A 19,435-nucleotide genomic window follows, 5' to 3' on the forward strand; every position below is an offset into this window, starting at 1 on the left:
CACAGCATTCAAGAGTTTTCATTATATATCTCCGACGTCTGGGCGGCCAAACCAAATTATGGAGAACCGCCTAACAGTGTTTCATAACCTAGGATTGATCTCCACCTCTCCAGGCCTCAACTGGCTATTTAACTTAAACTTTTCTTAATTGCCCCACCAAACTGAGTTTTTCTTCTTTGACCTTTGCTTATTATACAACTCTGTTGTTATACGTGTGCCCGCGTGGCTATTTTGCTGCACTGAGTACCAGAAAGGCAGGATCTGAGGCTTTTTCATATCTTTATATACACTGTCAGGCGCACGGAACTTAAAACAAAAACAAAACCAGAGTCTTCATATGACCTTTGGCACGAATCATTTCCCTTCCCCTAAATAGGTAATTGAAATTAAATGGGCAAAAGCCGCAGGAAAGCTTTCCCCCAGGCAGAGGTTCAGACGCCACACAAACGAACTAGAATTCGGGGGTAAACCTATTTAATTCCCTGACTCATGCGTATTGTGTTCTCAGCTACCCGCTTGCCCTCAACAAAGATGGATTCTTGCGCGGGCGCGTGCACACACACACACACACACACACACACACACACACACACACACCCCACCACCACTACCCCCCCCCCCCCGCAATATGCATTTAAATTAGGCATAGCAGACATTTTTCTTGAGGGCAAAGTGCAAGCCGGAAAGTCACACCTTACCTTGTCTCAGAAACTCCAGACGCCATTAAATCACCAAGAGTCCAATCGGAATGGACATTTTCACCGGAACCGCTCGACCTCGCGACCGGAAGAGGGTGTGCGTAAGAGCGTTGGGGGCGGAAGTGACGGGAAAGTGGTAGTGGGGTAGTTGGCGGGTGGTTGAGTAGAGCCGGTCGCCATGTCCGCGGGGAGCGCGACACATCCTGGAGCTGGCGGGTAAAGCTTTGTGGGTGAGGGCATCGCAACGAGCCTACCCGCATGGGAGAGGCGGAGGGACCACGGGAAGCTGCGTATGGGTGGAGGGGCACTTAAGTAGGAAGTAGAAGACCAGACTTCTAGGTAAAAGGGTATTGAGCAGGCCTCGGGCCCCTGAAAAGGGCCGGCACGGATCTGAGGGAAGGGAACCAGGTATTTATGGAAGTGCGAGGCATGGAGAAGGCAAAAAACAAGGGCATGTGGGACCGAGTGAAGCCTTTAGATAGAGGTTCCGGGGAAAGGAAGATTTTAGGAAAGGGTCGAAAGAAATGGGCTTTGAAGGAAACGTAGCTGTACTTGTCTAAGGAGAGATGGGAAGAGACGAATATGGAACATGATAGAGGGGATATGGGGTGCTAAGGCGTAGTGAGGGAAGAATAATACTTAATGAAGTCTTTAGGCCTTAATATTTTCCTTTTTCTACCTGTAGGCGCCGCAGCAAATGGGACCAACCCGCTCCAGCCCCACTTCTCTTCCTCCCACCTGCGGCTCCAGGTGGTGAGGTCTCTAGCAGTGGGGGAAGCCCTGGAGGTGCCACAGCTGCTCCTTCAGGAGCCTTGGATGCTGCTGCTGCTGTGGCTGCCAAGATCAATGCCATGCTCATGGCCAAAGGGAAGCTGAAACCAACACAGAATGCTGCTGAGAAGGTATTCCAAATCGAAGTCTGGGCTCATTGCAATTTCAGGAGCTTTATTAATACTGTAATCTCATAATCATTACTGTTAATGAAGGAGAACACAGACACCATAATTTGAATATTATTTAGTTTTGGAGCATTACAGATGATATTTTACGACAGTTTTGATTGGGCTCCTTACATTTATGGACCAAGTAGCTTTTTTTGTCCTTGTATATGTCATTCAAGTTCTGTTGGTTTAATCATTTAAATGATTAAAAATCACTTTTTTAGAAAACATATGTATATACATACATATATATTATGCTTTTGTTTTATTTACTTAGTTATATATGGACCTAAGCCATACCTCATACATACTAGGCAGGCGCTCTACCACTGAGCCACAATTCCAGCCTCTGTAATCTGTTTTTGATACATGTACTTTATTCCTGAAGTCAGAAGAGAAGTTCAGGTAAACTAACTGAATTTGAAGTGTTATTTCAAATTAGAATCTACTAACTTTAATAACTATGTGTTTTTAAACTTGAACTAAAATGGAGTATAATATATATTTGGATTAGCGTGCTGTTTTCATACAAATTATGAGGGTGTTATTTTATAAAATTTCTGGTATAATTAGAATCTCATGCTTAAAAGGAGTCTGATTGAAACTTTTACTTTGCCATAGAATGCAAGAATATACAGAACAATGATGAGAGTGGCTATTGGTATTACTACAACATGTTTTGTAAACTTTTTAAACATATGGGGGGATGTGTTGGGGATTTAACCCAGGGTGAGCTTTACCTCTGAGCTATATCCCTATCCTGTTTTATTTTTGAGACAGAATCTTGCTCAGTTGCTGAGGCTGGCCTCAAACTTGGAATCCTCCTCCGTTAGCCTCCATAGTTGTTAGGATTATAGGCATACATTACCACCTGGCTCCTTTGTAACCTTAAAAATATATATATACATCTTTGCAATGATGATTATTACTAAACAGAGTAGAAAAATTAGGCTCATGAGAGTAAAGTAACACATCCAAGATTTGTTAATGGTGGGCACAGGCATCTGACTTCAAGGTCACCTCACACAATTGGTTATTCACTTTTTTGGTTGAAAGCCTCTAGAATTGTGTTCCATTGGAGCTCTTTCCACTGTAATTACCCTTTGAAAAAAAATTTGACTTAAATTAGTCTTCATAATATCATAGTTCTTGTGAAGATGTAAGTTCTATGTTTGAAAATGCAATTTTTTTGTGAACCTTCCAGTTCTATGGAATTTTTATCAGTAAGACCATAACCTATTTAAATGCTTAACTATTAAAGTTCTACAGAGAAATTTTAGTGAATTAAAAATTCAATATAGAGTGTATTTTTGTGTCCCTTATCAAGGTCTTTAAAAAAATTTTTTTAGTTGTAGATGTACACAATATTTTTATTTTACTTATTTATTTTTATGTGGTGCTAAAGATCAAACCCAGTGCCTCACACATGCCAGGCAAGTGCTCTACCACTGAGCTACAACCCCAGCCCGTTACTAAGGTCTTTAAGGGAAAAATTAAAATCACATTGACAGTTGGGAATGGTGGCACACACCTGTAATCCAAGCAACTCCAGAGCCTGTGGCAGGAGAATGGAAAGGTTGAGGCCATCCTGAGCAATACAGCAAGACGTGTCTCAAAATTTAAACAAATAAATAAAAAGGGCTATGGATGTAGCTCAATGGCAGGAGTGTTCTAGGTTCAGCCCCAGTACTGCAACAAAGACAAAACTAGTACATTGACAAAGGAATGGTACTTGAATATTTAGACTCATTTTTTTCTCTAAAAATTAATCTTTAAAATGATAGTCGAGTCTGGGCATGGTGGCACATTCCTTAATCCCAGTGATGGAAGAGTCTGAGGCAGTAGAAGAACAAGTGCAAGGACAGCCTGGGCAACATAGCAGGCCCTACCTCAAAAAATATATATATATAAAAAGGATCAGGGATGTAGCTCAGTGGTATATCACTTGCCTAGCACATGCAAGGCCCTGGTTTCAACCCTGGTAACTCCCTCCATCACCAAATAATTTTCAGGAAGCAACATGGAATATAAAAATACACTACTTTTAGACTAAATACTACCTGGCTTTGATGTCTTTTAATATTTTTTTTTTAGATGTTGATGGCCTTATTTTTATTTGGTTCATTTATTTATATGCTGTGCTGAGAATCAGATCCAGTGCCTCACTCATACTAGGCAAGCGCTTTACCACTGAGCCACAACCCCAGCCTCCTTGGCTTTGACATCAGTTGTCTCACAGTTAATATATACTGGCGCTGCCCAGTGTGGTAGCCGCCAGTCGCATTTGGCTATTTAAATTAGATGTAAAAAGTTAATTATATTACATCGGTCACCTTTAAAATGCTTTAGAGAAACATGTGGCTAATGGTAACAATATTGGACTGCTCAGATATAGAACATTTGATTATCACAATTTTCTGTTCAGTACTGATGTGTACCTTTAGAGGTGGTCGTAAGGATTCAGTGAAGTTAAGATGTATGAATTAATACTATAAGGGGTTAAATAAAGGCGATACTATTTAGATGTAGTTTTGCTTTTTTTTTTTTTTTTTTTTTCCCTAATACCAGGGATATGTGTGTGTCTGTGTATAGTGTTGTTCACTGCTTTACCACTGAACACTAAACTACATCCCCAGCCCTATGTTTTTTGAAACAGGCCTGCTAAGTTGCTTAGGGCTTTGCAAAATTGCTGAGATTGACCTCAAACTTGGGATCCTCCTTCCTCAGCCTCCCAAATTGCTGGGATTATAAGCGTGTGCCCAGTTTGCCTCTGCATGTAAAAAATGCATCTAATGTCCAAAGTTAACAGGGTTTTGTTTTGTTTTTAATCTCTTCTCGTTGGGGGATCGAACCCAGGGCCTTACTCATAGTAGGCATGTGCTCTAAAATAGTATTTTGTTTTCCTTGAGCAGTTCTTTTTTTTTTTTCCTTCCAGATAACACTCAAATCCAGCTATCTAGAGTTGCTCCTAGTTTAAATTGACACCAGATTAGACTTTTCATATCGAAGGTTTTTTTGAGATTGTTGCAAGGAGGGAATTAGTTGGATTCTATGAGATGTGACTTGGGGTTGCCAGAGGGTAACCCCATGAATGAGGCATGTGGGTGTGTGCATTCTCTCTATCTGTTTATTTACTATATGTACAGCCACTGAATTGAGCTGTAAGTTTGGCCTATTAATTTTCTTTCTAGAGTCTCTGCAGCTTCTAGTTCATAGAGATTCTGTAATGATGTGGTCATAAAAGTGCACACAGGATCAAGGTCACAAATCTGATGGTGGCCTTCTAGTAAATTGTCTGTATTTGGTGTCTTTTTGATGAGGTTTTGTTTCCTTTTTATTTCATTAATGAAGACCTACAAAAAAGTGTTTGTAGGCAGATAAAGTTGGTGAGGTGATGGAAATACAGAAAGGATAGTTTTAAACTGATCGCTAAACAACTATTTTATATAACTGCCTTAATCTTATTTCTTTGTCTTTGTAGCTTCAGGCCCCTGGCAAAGGCCTAACGAGCAATAAAAGCAAGGACGACCTGGTGGTAGCAGAAGTAGAAATCAATGATGTTCCTCTCACATGTAGGAACTTGCTGACTCGAGGACAGACTCAAGACGAGGTGCGGAGGAGTTGGGACTCATTGGGGAAAGTGGCACGTGAATTCAGAATAGACATATCTGAGCTCAAGCAGAGGTCATATATTTATGAGTGGGATTTGGGTTCAAGTTTTCAAAATCAGAATTAAGTTTAGCTGCAGAAGGTGGCAGTGAAACAGATATGGGTGAATCCTCGGGTTTAAGAAACCATGGAATAAGAATTTGAGTATAGAATTCTTTCTGCCTTAATTGGTGGAATGAATGAGTGGTGATAGAAATCTACCCTGCTGTCTTTGAAATCCATTAGTTACTACATCTTTTTTTATCAACATAATTATGCATTCATGGGGTGTGATGTGATTTCTTTCAATACATGTATATCATCTTTTTAATAGAATGTTTTCCTCTTTTAGATCAGCCGACTTAGTGGAGCTGCTGTGTCAACTCGAGGGAGGTTCATGACAACTGAGGAGAAAGCTAAAGTGGGACCAGGGTGTGTGTGTATGCTTATCCTCTGGCTTGGGGAAGGATTGAGCATTTGAGTCATTCACTTCATATTTTTCATTCTTAGGTATTATGTGTAAAGTATGTTTGGTTAGCATGATTTGCAGCGTAATTTTGGGCTTCTCAAATAGGCACAAGAAATATTGGCAGCTAGCTGGGCATGACTGTAATCCCAGTAATTTGGGAAGCTGAGACAGGAGGATCATAAATTCATGGTCATCTTGGGCAATTTACACAATACCCAGTCTCAAAGTAAAGTAAAAGGACTGGTGATATAAGTGCCCCTGTGTTCAATCCCAAGTACTGAAAACAAAGGGGAAAAAAAGGATGTTGACAGGTGTTTTTCTCTATCACTTTTCCTCTTTTATTTGATAATTTTTTTATTGGAGGAAACAAATTATAAGAAATCATACAAGAGGACTGGGGAGATAGCTCAGTTGGTAGAGTGCTTGCCTCGCAAGCACAAGGCCCTGGGTTCGATCCCCAGCACCCAAAAAAAAAAGAAAAAAAGAAAAAAAGAAATCATACAAGAAAATAAAAATGGTTAACATTTAACATGTATGCTTCTGATTTTCCTATGGAATTTGTCCCCTCACAAATGGGTTAGGGATTGAACCTGGGCTTCATGTATGCTAAGCACAGGCTCTACCACTGAACTTATCCCTGGTCCCTCCCTTTAAGTGAAGAAAAGTTCAACCTGGCATAGTGGTACACACTTACAATCTCAGTGACTTGAGAGGTTGAGGCAGAGAGATCACAAGTTCAAAACCAGCCTCAGCAACTTAGTGAAAACCTGTCTTAAAATAAAAAATAAAGGGCTGGAGATGTAACTCACTGGTAAAGTGCCTCTGGGTTCAATTCCCAGTACCTAAAATAAAAATTCAGCCTGTCACAGTGGTACATTCAACTCAGGATTGATCCAGATTTAAAGCCAGCCTCAGCAATATAGCAAGGCCCTAATTTAGCAGATCTCTGTCTCAAAATTAAACAAATTGGAAGGGCTGATTCAACGTTAAGTGTCCCTGAGTTTAATCGCCCGTGCCCCAGTAAAGCAAGGTTAATTTTACAGCCTGCATGATGATCATTGACCATAGATTATCCAGTTAATCTCAATTTCGATTTTTCCTTTCATTATCAGTGTTTTAGCTTTACTATCAGTTTACAAGTATTCAGGAATGAGGAATCCCCCCCCATGCTGCTGGATTGAACCTAGGGGTGTTCTAACACCAAGCTACATTTCCAGACCTTTCTTTTTATTTTGAGACAGGTTTTGCTAAGTTGCTGAGGCTGGCCTTAAACTTAGAATCCTCCTGCCTCAGTCTTCTGAGTTATTAACGTAACAGTGTGTACCACCATGCCCTGCTTGGAGGGGATTTTGGTTATTTTTTTATTCTGGTACAGGGAGTTGAAACCAGAGACCCTCTCACATTGCCCCTAAGTTTTATCTTCTATCCTTTGTATTGTTTTGAGACAGGGTCTGTTGCCTAGACTGTTCCAGAACTTGTGATCCTCCTGCCTCAGTTTTCCTAGTCTCTGAGATTAAAAATACTTTTTCTCCCTATCTCTCCTTGCTGTTTTGGGAGGTGGGGATTGAATCCAGGGTCTGGTGAATGCTAGGCAAGTGCCCTACCACTGAACTACATCCCCATCCCTTTTACTTTCTGTTTTGAGACAGTCTTGGCAGAATTTCCCAGGTCATTCTCAAATTTATGATCCTCCTCCTTCAGCCTAGAGTAGCTGGGATTACGGGTCTGTGTCACCACACCTAGCTGTTGTTTTGTTTTAAAACAAATTTTCTTCTTTGCTGGTGATTAAACCTTGGGCCTAGAGCATGCTAAGCTTGTATTCTCTGCTCTGCTACAACACCAACAGGAAATGCAATGTTTTTAATATTGGCTTAAACTATTTTAACTTTGTATATATGTTAGCTACTGTTTTGAACCTGGTCATAAAAAAATTTTTTTAAGCCTGCCACTTCTTATCTGTATGTAGTTATTGACTATTTTCTTCATTATCTAAATCTAAACTAGATTTTACCTTTAAAATCTAAAGCATCTTCCTAGTTGATGCAGGTCCTTTTAAAAGTTTGTATGCTCCCATTACTCTTGCCCCATTATTTTGGATAGCTAAGACCATGTTTGCATGAGTCCATATGAAGAGATTTGACCACTGTGTGGCCACTTAACTTTTAGCAAGGAAAGTTTATTTGTGCCTTAACTATAAAACCATGTTTTTAGAAACTAACCAGCAAAAGCTCCTGTTTCTTATTTGGAAACTTCAGACATTACAAATGAGATTTGGCCATTCTGGGCATGTTGGTGCACCCCTATAATTTTAGCAATTTGGGAGGCTGAGGCAGGAGGATTACAAGTTCAAGGTCAGCAACAGCAACTTAGCAAGACCCTGTCTCAAAAAGGATAGCTCAGTGTTAAAGCCCTTCTGGGTTCAGTCCCCACCCCCATCCCCCCAAAAAAATAAGTTTGGTGAGCCATTTGGCTCCTTTGCTTTTGACCAGTTTGGGATCAGCCTTTTGCATTTCTCTTTATAGGGATCGTCCATTATATCTTCATGTTCAGGGCCAGACACGGGAATTAGTGGACAGTAAGTAATGTTTTGGGCTCACATATTATTTTTTGTAAAGTGCAAAGTTTTGCGCTATTTATAACAAATTGACCAACTGTCCCAGACTCTTCTAGTCTTTTTTATGACCTACATGGCAGCATGTATGGGGGTTTAGAAGAGGGTGGGGAGCCACATATTTGGTTAACCTAAAAAATGGATTAGTACTTGAATAATTGAATATTTCTCCTATCTTTATCATTGGGCACTAGTCAATTCATTCATTTCTTTAATATATTCTCTTTACTGTCTGTTTTTCCCTAGGAGCTGTAAACCGCATCAAAGAAATTATCACCAATGGGGTGGTGAAGGCTGCCACAGGGACAAGTCCAACTTTTAATGGTGCAACAGTTACTGTCTATCACCAACCAGCACCTATTGCTCAGCTGTCTCCAGCTGTTAGCCAGAAGCCTCCCTTCCAATCAGGGGTATGTTTTGGCAAGAGATCATTTTCTAAAATAATGAACTGTGCACATGTATAATGCACATGAAGGAAAACCCCTAAATTCTCACTGAGAGTTATCCACTACTTGTATCCTATTAATGTGTTATTTAAATTTCCAAGATATAACATATATCTTTATTTGGATATAATGTAGAAAGGGGATTGATGGAGCAAAGGGTATAAACATTGTACAATGTGAAAATTGTTTTTAATTTTGTATTTGTAAGCTTCATGGCAACTGGAGGACCAAGAAGGCTGAGTCTGATGAAGCAAGACTTTGCTGATACACTCCTCCTAGAAAAAAGGGTTGTAGAGAGCAGCCCTCATTGGAGAAAATTTTGGGGCTGACTGTACTACCCAACATTCTGCTCCAGTTTTATAGCACACTGTGTGCTGCCATTTTTGATTGACTTGAATCAGTTGAAGGGAAGTGGGTATGCTTACTCAAATTTGGATCCTGGATTTTTGCTTTGCTAATATGTCTTGCTGAATAGAATAAGATGTTTATTTTGTGAGTAAGGAAGGTGCATGAATACGAAGGGGTTTTCTGTTTTTGTTGCGTGTTTTTTGTGGTTCTGGGGATCAAACCCAGGGCCTGGAACATGCTAGGCAAGTGCTCTGCCACTGACCTACACTGCAAGCACTTGAAGTTCTTTAATGCTTCTTGATAGAATTTGTGTTAGAAATTATAGCGTATCCTTGTAGAAGTGATCAAATGTATTTGGGGATTAAAGCATTTTGTGTAATAGTTTTCTACAAGACTTGAATTTTATATGTATTTTTGTGGGAGAAGTGGGGTTTGAGTCCAAGGCCTCATACATAGTAGGCAAGCACTATTAACACTGAACTACATCCCCACCCCTAGAACTAGGATTTATGTATTCTCTGTTTAATCTGCTGTATTCTGTTCTTCCTGCAGATGCATTATGTTCAAGATAAATTATTTGTGGGTCTAGAACATGCTGTACCCACTTTTAACGTGAAGGAAAAAGTGGAAGGTCCAGGCTGCTCCTATTTGCAGCACATTCAGATTGAAACAGGTGCCAAAGTCTTCCTACGGGGCAAAGGTTCAGGCTGCATTGAGCCAGCATCAGGCCGAGAAGCTTTTGAACCTATGTATATTTACATCAGGTATGGATGGATCAGGCAGAATTCTTGTCAACTTGTCATAACACACTAGAATGATTTAGAAGGAACAAGATTAAAAAGACTTAATGGTAAGATCAGGAATTTAGGTTAACACTGGGAGTAGTCACTTAGTAATTAGTTAATAAAAATAATTGGATTAAGGTCATGTGTCTTTAATATTCTTAGGTTTTATATAAGTCTGTTCATAAAATGAGCTTAAAATAACTTCAATTTAAAGCTAGTATTTTATGTCCTTGAAGTAATTATTATGTCAAGAAGTATCATTGCCCAGAGAAAGACAAAACAACATGAAAAGTGAGACAGAATTATGTATTGTATTTTCTCCTTTGAATTCCTGGTTCATATTTCTTTGCAGTCATCCCAAACCAGAGGGCCTGGCTGCTGCCAAGAAGCTCTGTGAGAATCTCTTGCAAACAGTGAGTTATAGATCTATAAATACATTTCTTTCTCTATATTATTTCTTCTTTTGGTGCTGGGGATTGAAACCAGGTGCTCACACAAGGCTCCTATCATGTTTAGGTAAGTGCTCTTTAGCATGCATTTACCACTGAGCTACCCCCCAGCCCCAATGATCAGTTATTTGTCTCATAATCATTCAAAAGACCTATTGCCATTTTGAAATGGGTCTTATTTTTTCCACCTGTATTAGTTTCCTGGGGCTGCTTTACCAAAGTATTACAAATAGGGTTGATTAAAACAACAGAAATTTATTGCATGAGGGTTTAGGAACCCAGGAGTCTGAAACCCCAGGTGCTGGTAGGATTGGTTCCTTCTATAGTTGTTCGGGGTTTTTTTATGCTGGGGATAGATAAGAAAAGTACTTTCTTACCATTGAGCTACAACCACAGCTCTTTTGAGAAACCTTCCCATGTTTCTCTCCTGCATTGGTTGCACTGGCGTTCTTTAGTTGTGTTAGCATAATTTAATCTGAAAGAGTAGAGGAGAGCTATGACAGTTCATGCCTATCATTGCGGCCACTCAAGAGCAAGTAGAGAAGATTGGTTTAGTGCTGGTGTCAGAGGCCAGTGTGAGCAACCCATGAACTCACATCTCAGAAAATTAAATAAAACCAAGTAGCAGTGCTTTGGGGATAATTGCTTGACATTCCATTTGTTTTATTCTATAAACAAATAACTAAAAGGTAAATCATAGAACTTTCTGTAACACTTAAAGGAAAATTGGATTTCTGGTTGAATACATTCAACATTGTGTTCTTTGGTATTGAAGGATGCCTTGTTGGGGAGCCGGTGTTTGTTTTTGTGCATATAACCTGTTTTATCAACATTTGTGTCATATAACTTCCTTGACTGTCTTTTCTTTGTTGGTACCTGAAATTATAGAATTAATAGGATGCTTATAGTAAAGGAGATATTGGAGAAAATTGGGAGCTTGAGGACATGTCAACCAGTAGATATGATTATTTTATTTATTTATTTATTTATTTTTAAGTATTCAATGGGTTTTATTTTCCTAGGTTCTCAGAGCAGATATGATTAATTCTTACTAGTTGTACTAGCAACTTAGAGATTTTCTCATTGTAATATTTTTTGGCTTTCTGAATGATTTTGTGCCACAGAATTAAGTCTAGTTTGGGGGGATTTAGGATTGTACATGCTTCTGATTCCCATGGGGTGGCTTATAGAGCTGCCTTATTCAAATTAATTTGTTTTCCCTTCTCTAGGTTCATGCTGAGTACTCTAGATTTGTGAATCAAATTAATACTGCTGTACCTTTACCAGGTGTGTATATCTTGACGTGTTTAAGACTATTTTGTTAGTGATATTTATTTGTAAGTGTGATACTTGAGGCTAGACTAACTATGCTAGGGTGCTGATAATGTTCTCTTCAACTGAAGGTAATTTGGAAAGCAAGTCATGCCTCAGTTTGGTTTTTTTTTTTTTCCTAGATATTAAGTTTTAATATTCAGCTAAAATGTCTCATTCTGCTGCAGCTGATTAAACACTTTTTTTCTTCCCCCTCAGGCTATACACAACCCTCTGCTATAAGTAGTGTCCCTCCTCAACCACCATATTATCCATCCAATGGCTATCAGTCTGGTTACCCTGTTGTTCCCCCTCCTCAGCAGCCAGTTCAACCTCCTTATGGAGTACCAAGCATAGTGCCACCAGCTGTTTCTTTGGCACCTGGAGTCTTGCCAGCATTACCTACTGGAGTCCCACCCGTGCCAACACAATACCCGATAACACAAGTGCAGCCTCCAGCTAGCACTGGACAGGTAGGATACCAGGGAATGCAACATGCTGTCATTTAATTTAGGTTGAGGGGGAACTGGGGAAACACTGGTCTTTTAGAAATAAATACATGTAATGTGAGATATTTATAAGTATTGCCACCAAATATTTGTTTAAAGTGGGAATGGTTGGCCAAATTTCTATAAAGAGCCATATGGTAAATACTTTAGGCCTTTTGTCAGATAGTCTCTTCACAACTGCTCTGCATTGTGTTGTAGCACAAGAGCAACTATAGACAATGTCTAAATGAACAGTGAGTGTACTTAGATTAGAGCTTAATTTACAAAAATGAGTGACAAGGCAAAAACCATAGTTTGCCATATTATATGGGCCATAGTTTGCCTGCCCATAGCTTTGTGGTATAACTGAATTCTAAAGGAGAAGGAAGCTGGCTTGGAGCTCTTCTCTCAATGGTCAGAACTGATTTAGCAACTCTCATCTTAGAAAGAAACATTACATAGACAAGTGTTCCTAGCCTAAGAGATAAATGAACTTTCCAAACTCAAGGATTATAAATGCTGATGTGTCTTACAAAGCTTCTTAATGTATGTAAGAAAATGAAATTTTAGAGAAAAGTTGGTAAGTGTCTAGTCCTACATGGGTTATGTACAACAGGGTAGAGACTAATGGGAGCATGGTAATGGATTTATGGTGGGGCCTTTCTCTGTGGGCCTCTCATAGTGTACCCATGCCAGAGTAAACTACAGCCTTGAACCATTGCCCAGCCTCCTTGTCCATGGGCTGTGAGCACTGAAGAAGGTTGCATAGTTTGTAACAAGGGAATGTAAATTAAATTCTGTGTTCAGGTTGTAATCAGAATTTTAGTCCCGTGTCCCCCCCCCCCCCCCCTTTCTGGTACTGAGGATTGAACCCAGGAACACTACCACTGAGCTACATCCCCATCCCTTTTGTTTTTATTTTGAGACAAGGTCTCCCTTAGTTGCCCAGGCTGGCCTCAAACTTGGATACTTTTACCTCAGTTCCTGACTAGCTAGGATTAGAAGCTTGCTCTACAGTGCCAGGTTCCTTTTATATTTAGAAAGATCTGTAGTTCTGGGACTGGGTTGTAGTTCATTGGTGGAGTGCTTGCCTAGCATGCCTGAGACACTGAGTTTGATTCTCAGCACTGTGTAAAAATAAAGAAAATAAAGGTATTATATCCATCTACAACTAATAAATATATATAATACACACACTCACAATCTGTAGTTCCTCAGCCTTGAGTTGTTGCGCTGTATAATTGGGAAGCAACATGGCAGAGTGGTTAAGAGCTGTGGGTTTAGAATTAGGTTGCCAGAGTACATCATGTTTTCTTCTTTTTAAGCTGTATTATCTTGGAATATAACTTGAACTATCTAGGCTTTGGATTTCCTTTGATAGAAAGTGAGCATAAAGATAAAATTTCCATGGGTGGTAATGGTTAAGATGATCCAAGCAGTCTATAAATGTTAGATGCTCATTATTGATTATGATAGTTTTCCTTTTAGGAGTGCTTATTTATTTCTAATATATACTGTACTTTGATCACCCTTTGTTTCCTTTTGGAACAACCGCTTAAAACATTAGTCACACTTGCTCTTCTTTCTCTCTCTCTCTCTCTTTCTCTCTCTCTCTCACCAGGGGGATTGAACCCAGGGGCACTCAACCACTGAGCCACATCCCCAGCCCTATTTTGTATTTTATTTAGAGACAGAGTCTCACTGAGTTACTTAGGGCCTCAAGCTGCTGGAATTATAGATGTGCACTAATGTGCCAGACTTGGTAACAGGGATTGAAGTTGGGGTTGCTTAATCACTGAGTGACATCCTCAGCCCTTTTTTATATTTCTTTAGAGACAGGGTTTTACTGAGTTGCTTACGGTCTCACTAAGTTGTTGAGACTGGCTTTGTACTCACAATCCTCAGCCTCTAGCCCCTGAGATTACAGGCATGTGCTACTGAACCAGGCTCAAACTTGCTCTTAAGGGCTTTAAATAAGGGAAAGTTCCTGCTTGATGACTTCAGAAGTAAGTGACTGAAGTTGTTACTGTTTTTTAATGATCACCTTTAATCCTAATACTCCCATGCTCAATGAGAAGTCAAAGGACTGTATATAGATTGTCGATTTCATGTTTCTGTAGGGTGATGATGGGAGGCTAGGTGATACTGTCGAATTAAATAGGAAGGAGATGAAGGACTGAAGGTGAATACTTCATGTGATACATAAAGTATATTGTAATCGTTATTTACTTATTCGTTAGTTGAGCAATCTTACTGTTTTTCCTCCTCGGTTTGTTTTGGTCCCAGAGTCCGATGAGTGGTCCTTTTATTCCTGCTGCTCCTGTCAAAACTGCCTTGCCTGCTGGGCCCCAGCCCCAGCCCCAGCCCCAGCCCCCACTCCCAACTCAACCCCAGGCACAGAAGAGGCGATTCACAGAGGAGCTACCAGATGAACGGGAATCTGGACTTCTTGGATACCAGGTTAAATAAAATATCTTGTTTTCATTTCCTCATCTTATCTTCCTACTATATTCTCCCTTTGAAGAAAAAATAAATTTATATCTACATTAACTGTCCTCCTAGTATCAGGATTTCTGCTATCTGGAATCCATTTAGTTTAGGATTTTATTCTTGAGGGATTAATTCAAGCAAGTATGATTTCCTTTGGGTGGGGTTTGCCTTTGGGTTCAGTGTGATAAGAAAATACACAAACCACCTGGAGAGAAGTCTTCCATGAATAACATCTAGAAAGAGTTGTATAGAACTCTGCTTCCTCTTACTCATAGCAGACTCTGTGATAATTCTTACTTTACATAGCATATCTCACCCAGAGCCATCAGTATACCAATATGTTGTTTGTTATTTAAACCTGGAAATTGAGTGACTTAATACATACACATAATTATAAAAATAGTCATTCAGAAAGGTTAAGGGTTGGGACTGTAGCTCAGTGGTAAAACACTTGCCTAGCACGTGTTGAGACCCTGGGTGTGATCCCCAGCACCACAGAAAGAAATAGGGAAAAAAAAAAACCAAACTACATAGTTTTGGTATAATTTTAACAGAAGCATGTGTGTATTTTGCCAGAATCCTGTCATTCTTTAAGCCAAAGAATTTTTACAGTATTGTAGAAACCAGTTGAATTATGGGTAGTTGGTTCAAAATGTAGCATAATGTATTACAGTATTTTTAAGTCAGAGAAAAATCCCTACTTGACTACAGTTAACCTCCAAATCCCAGAGTATGTAGTGCAGTTTAATTTATTTCAATTTATCAAAAAGATGAGGCACTTGACAGTTACATTAAGGAGCTAAAGACATTACAGTAGTTGTAGGTTTGCTAATGCCACTGTATTTTTCTGCTCATAGCATGGACCCATTCATATGACTAATTTAGGTACAGGCTTCTCCAGTCAGAATGAAATTGAAGGCGCAGGATCGAAGCCAGCAAGTTCCTCAGGCAAAGAGCGAGAGAGGGACAGGTAAGTTAGTTGGACCAGTTATACATTTAGTTGTCATTCTTGTGCACCATTTTGTGTAAGTAATGATCATTGCTACCAGCTACAGTGTACTAAATCTGAAAGGACATCATTTAAATCAAATGAATCAAATAAACTCCTCTTTCTTGTAATTGATATAGTAATGGAAAATATCACGATATGCCTTTTACTGTCTTAGAAGCAGTTACTCACCTTTGAGTAGTTTAATACTTATTTGTTCAAACATCTTCCTTTACTTGATTGTCTGTATCTTTTCCAAGGATATGTGGTAAACAGAAGTATTATACAATCAGTGTTTTAAGTACTTTAGAATCGTAGAATATCATGGATGGTATATGAAGGCCAGACTATCATCCTAAGCATTCCTAAGAGAGCTGGGTTCTTTCTACAACAGTTCATTCCAATTTTGGCATGACCTGGCTATTTATTCTTTATAATGCTATGACTTGATAATAGCTTAAGAGGTGAGGTGGGGGAGAAAATGGAAAGGGTTGAAATTAATGATTTATGGGAACTTAAAGGATTATTTGCATACTTATTCCACTTTTTTTATCTACTAGATAAATTAAAAATTGAATTAGAAACTTTCATTTTTTTTAACAGGCAGTTGATGCCTCCACCAGCCTTTCCAGTGACTGGAATAAAAACTGAGTCTGATGAAAGGAATGGGTCTGGGACCTTAACAGGGAGCCACGGTGAGTAAGGTGGAGTTGGGGGAACAGAGGGCTAAGTAGGCTGGACTCAAGCCATAAGTTTCCTAACCTGATGTTCATTCAGGTGTTTAATCTATCCTATATAATGAATCTATGGGCTAATGAGAATACTTTTTTTTTATTATTTAAAAGGATAGCACATAGTTACAGCCTTTTATTTTCAACCAACGTGAGTCTAGAAAAGAATCAGTCAACTTATTTTATATGTAACATCAGTGACATTAAAACCCTAGGAAATACTAATGATTGGTAGGTCATTTCAAAATTCTGTTGTCAATGTTGTCTGAATACCTGGAGGTGATCTCCTACAGATTTAATAGAGATTTATTTTCCTTTGTATTGGGAGCTGAAGCACATCTCCCTGGCAGCCTGTGGCTTTCACAGCATCCCAAAACTCTAAATCTATAGTGGTGCATGGGGTCATTTTTATTTTTTGTCTGTAGTCATAATAAAAATGAGCAGAAGAAAATACATATTTTTCTTTTCTTAACTTCCTTTCTTTTAACTCTTTAAAAGGTGAAATATCAGTCCCCAGAGACTCATTTTGCTAACTTTCCTTTTTTTCTTTTTTCTTTTTTTTTTTTTTTTGTGTGTTTCTTTTTTCTTTCTCTGTTTTCTTACATGGTTCTGGTGGATTCACATTTGCTGATGCTGATGCTGTTTTACGTGTGATCTTCAACGTTTTTGGGTGACCATTGACCTTGTGACCTCAAAATGGTGTCCAACTAACCACTTAAAATTAACATCTTTTTTTTATTAACGAATTTATGGTATTTTTTTTTTTTTTTTTTTTTTTTTTTTTTTTTTTTTTTTCTTGGTGGGGAATGGGGTTGGGGTTGTTTTTCTCTATTCTAGATTATCCAGCCAAAAAAATGAAAACTACAGAGAAGGGATTTGGCTTGGTGGCTTATGCTGCAGATTCATCTGATGAAGAGGAGGAACATGGAGGTCATAAAAATGCAAGTAGTTTTCCACAGGGCTGGAGTTTGGGATATCAGTACCCTTCATCACAACCACGAGCTAAACAACAGATGCCATTTTGGATGGCCCCATAGGAAGCAGTGGAACAGTTTTGACCCTCGATGACTCTTCTTAGCAATAATGCATGCATTTGATTTAACAAGACTCTGGGGCCTGTACTGGGAGCCATCTTGGACTTTTGCAGAATTTAGAGGTGGAGTGTCTCCTTTCTTCAAAGGGGTTCCATTTTTTAAAGAAATTCTCCTTTCTGCAGTGGCATTAACATCTGTTAAAATTTACTTAGAATCACAAATTTGTCTGAGAAGCTTTTTAACAGTTGGTGAAATGTGCTTGTCTAATGAAGCATCCCCACAGGGTCATTCCCATAGATGTTTGACCTGATCCAGCCTTTTCCAAATGAATAGCCTCTACTCTCACATAAAGTTTTATTTGTATTTTACTACTGTTGGGTCAATTTTGATAACTGGTTACAAACAACGCCTTACTATTTATTAGTGGGGAAATAATTTTAAGATCATTCTTTCCTTTTCAATACCTAAGAGATCCTCGTCCCTGCTTCAGTTTGAATTCTTTCTGTTTTTGAAAATGCTATTTTACTAATTTAAAATTGTCAAATGCAGCTGGATCCTGGCTATGAAAATGAAGTTATTTTTTCATTGTGAGTTTTTATTGGAATGATCCAAAGTGGGCACCTTCAGGCACATTGGTCTCACATAGCCATTGCGGTTTTTATTGCCCTTTAAGCTCCTTGTCTTCAGCTGGGTCAGAGAGAACTACTTGACTAAAATCTGGTCTGAACTCATCACAGAAATGAAACACAGTGGTCTGTCTCTCAGAACTGCTTGCAACAAAAATAGAGAGATTTGACTACACCAATAGGATGATGGACTTGGTGACTGAGATTGCAACTTGTCCTTTTTTCTTGGCATTACAGGTTTTGCCAAAAGAACTTTTTTGTATCAAATATTGATGTGTGAAAGTGAAGGAGCTAGTCTGCTGAACCAGGAGTAGTTTGAGATACTGAACTGTCATTTTTGCACATTTGAATACTTTGCAGGCTGGCTTTGTATAAACTTATCCTCTGGTTTCCTATATGTTGTAAATAATTAGACCATAATTTCATTATAAATAAATGTATAAATATTCTGCTTGTGGTTTCTGTTCTTTTTTTAATCCAACCCATCCATACACTAAAATAAGTCAACATTTTTACTCATAGCATCCTGCGGTTAACAACCTCACCAAAAAATACATATACAGACTCAAAAGTTTGCATGTGACTCTAGGAATTTATTATTTTTTAATTTTTTAGGTACATAATACCTTTATGTGGTGCTGAGGAAGGAACCCAGTGCCTTATAGGTGGGAGGCAAGCGCTCCACCACTGATCGATAACCCCTCCACCACTGATCTACAACCCCAGCCCCAACTCCAGGAATTTATAGCTGTGCAAAGTATATTCTTAAAGTCAAGGTGAAGTTTTTAAGGGTTGTTATGCTCCATATACTCTGGCCCTCCTCTACTTCACAGTGATTTTAAAAGGACTGAGAGAATTAAATATTTTAAGGGAGATTTAAGGTTTTCTTGGGAAGACAGAAGTGCGATGAGCATCAGCAATTTTCCAGTGTAAAATTTCCTCTTGTATGTGCTGCATGGAGATGCATGTGCGTTTATAAGCTCTTGAGTTTTATCCTTTCCTGCCAGAGAGGAGTAATATTTAAAATAAAAAATCAAATTTTGGAGGGGAGCGGGCCCAGGGGTCTACACATGCTGTTGCTCTACCACTGAGCTATATACCCACAGCCCTTAACAAAATTTCTTGAAACACGTATGTTTTAAGAATCTAAGTTGTGCTTGTGAAATGAAAGCTTTTTCTGGTATGGAGGACAGTCATCTTCCCTAAATTACATCTCAGCCCTGTTTTGAGAGAATTTGAGGGGTGGGGTTGCCCCTTCAACTTGTTTGTTCTGTTTAGGCCTTACTCTGGGCTAAATTCTCCGTGTCACCACCGCCAGCAAACAACACTGTTCAGATGCTTATTTGAAAGGCCCCGTGTATCACGTGCTTCT

At 39.0% G+C, this 19,435-nt stretch overlaps 1 protein-coding gene and 2 non-coding genes across 5 annotated transcripts; all 3 read left to right on the forward strand.

Moving 5' to 3' along the window:
• The first annotated feature begins 814 nt into the window (after positions 1 to 814).
• Khdc4 (KH domain containing 4, pre-mRNA splicing factor) lies at positions 815 to 18,514 on the forward strand. 3 transcript variants are annotated; one of them, XR_007104315.1, is made up of 14 exons: positions 815 to 914; positions 1,384 to 1,600; positions 5,121 to 5,249; positions 5,640 to 5,719; positions 8,279 to 8,331; positions 8,614 to 8,777; positions 9,714 to 9,925; positions 10,299 to 10,359; positions 11,625 to 11,682; positions 11,926 to 12,179; positions 14,481 to 14,654; positions 15,570 to 15,654; positions 16,276 to 16,367; positions 17,241 to 17,298. XR_007104315.1 is itself a non-coding variant. In XM_047520484.1 (14 exons), the coding sequence occupies exons 1-14, from the start codon at positions 877 to 879 to the stop codon at positions 17,438 to 17,440; spliced, it is 1,845 nt and encodes a 614-aa protein (XP_047376440.1). In that variant the 5' UTR covers positions 815 to 876; the 3' UTR covers positions 17,441 to 18,514. The 3 variants fall into 3 exon arrangements, 2 of the variants coding, with proteins under 2 accessions (XP_047376440.1, XP_047376451.1); XM_047520484.1 differs by having other exon boundaries at positions 15,542 to 15,654; positions 17,241 to 18,514; XM_047520495.1 differs by lacking the exon at positions 17,241 to 17,298 and having other exon boundaries at positions 16,276 to 16,937.
• On the forward strand, positions 9,032 to 9,160 carry LOC124968715 (small Cajal body-specific RNA 4). The gene has a single exon (XR_007105823.1). It is a non-coding gene; the product is annotated as a small Cajal body-specific RNA 4 (non-coding RNA).
• On the forward strand, positions 12,828 to 12,965 carry LOC124968682 (small nucleolar RNA SNORA42/SNORA80 family). Its single transcript, XR_007105816.1, has one exon. It is a non-coding gene; the product is annotated as a small nucleolar RNA SNORA42/SNORA80 family (small nucleolar RNA).
• Positions 18,515 to 19,435: the final 921 nt, after the last annotated feature.

Source organism: Sciurus carolinensis, chromosome 1 (genome assembly GCF_902686445.1).
Source record: "Sciurus carolinensis chromosome 1, mSciCar1.2, whole genome shotgun sequence".
NCBI classification, from domain to species: domain Eukaryota; kingdom Metazoa; phylum Chordata; class Mammalia; order Rodentia; family Sciuridae; genus Sciurus; species Sciurus carolinensis.

What these genes read in the sequence shown, in the direction of transcription:
- Khdc4 (XM_047520484.1), top strand. Translation starts at nt 877, where the DNA reads ATGTCCGCGGGGAGCGCGACACATCCTGGAGCTGGCGG. An exon ending in ACACATCCTGGAGCTGGCGG is followed by an intron (nt 915 to 1,383) that starts GTAAAGCTTTGT and finishes TTCTACCTGTAG; the next exon opens with GCGCCGCAGCAAATGGGACC. An exon ending in GTGAGAATCTCTTGCAAACA is followed by an intron (nt 10,360 to 11,624) that starts GTGAGTTATAGA and finishes TCCCTTCTCTAG; the next exon opens with GTTCATGCTGAGTACTCTAG.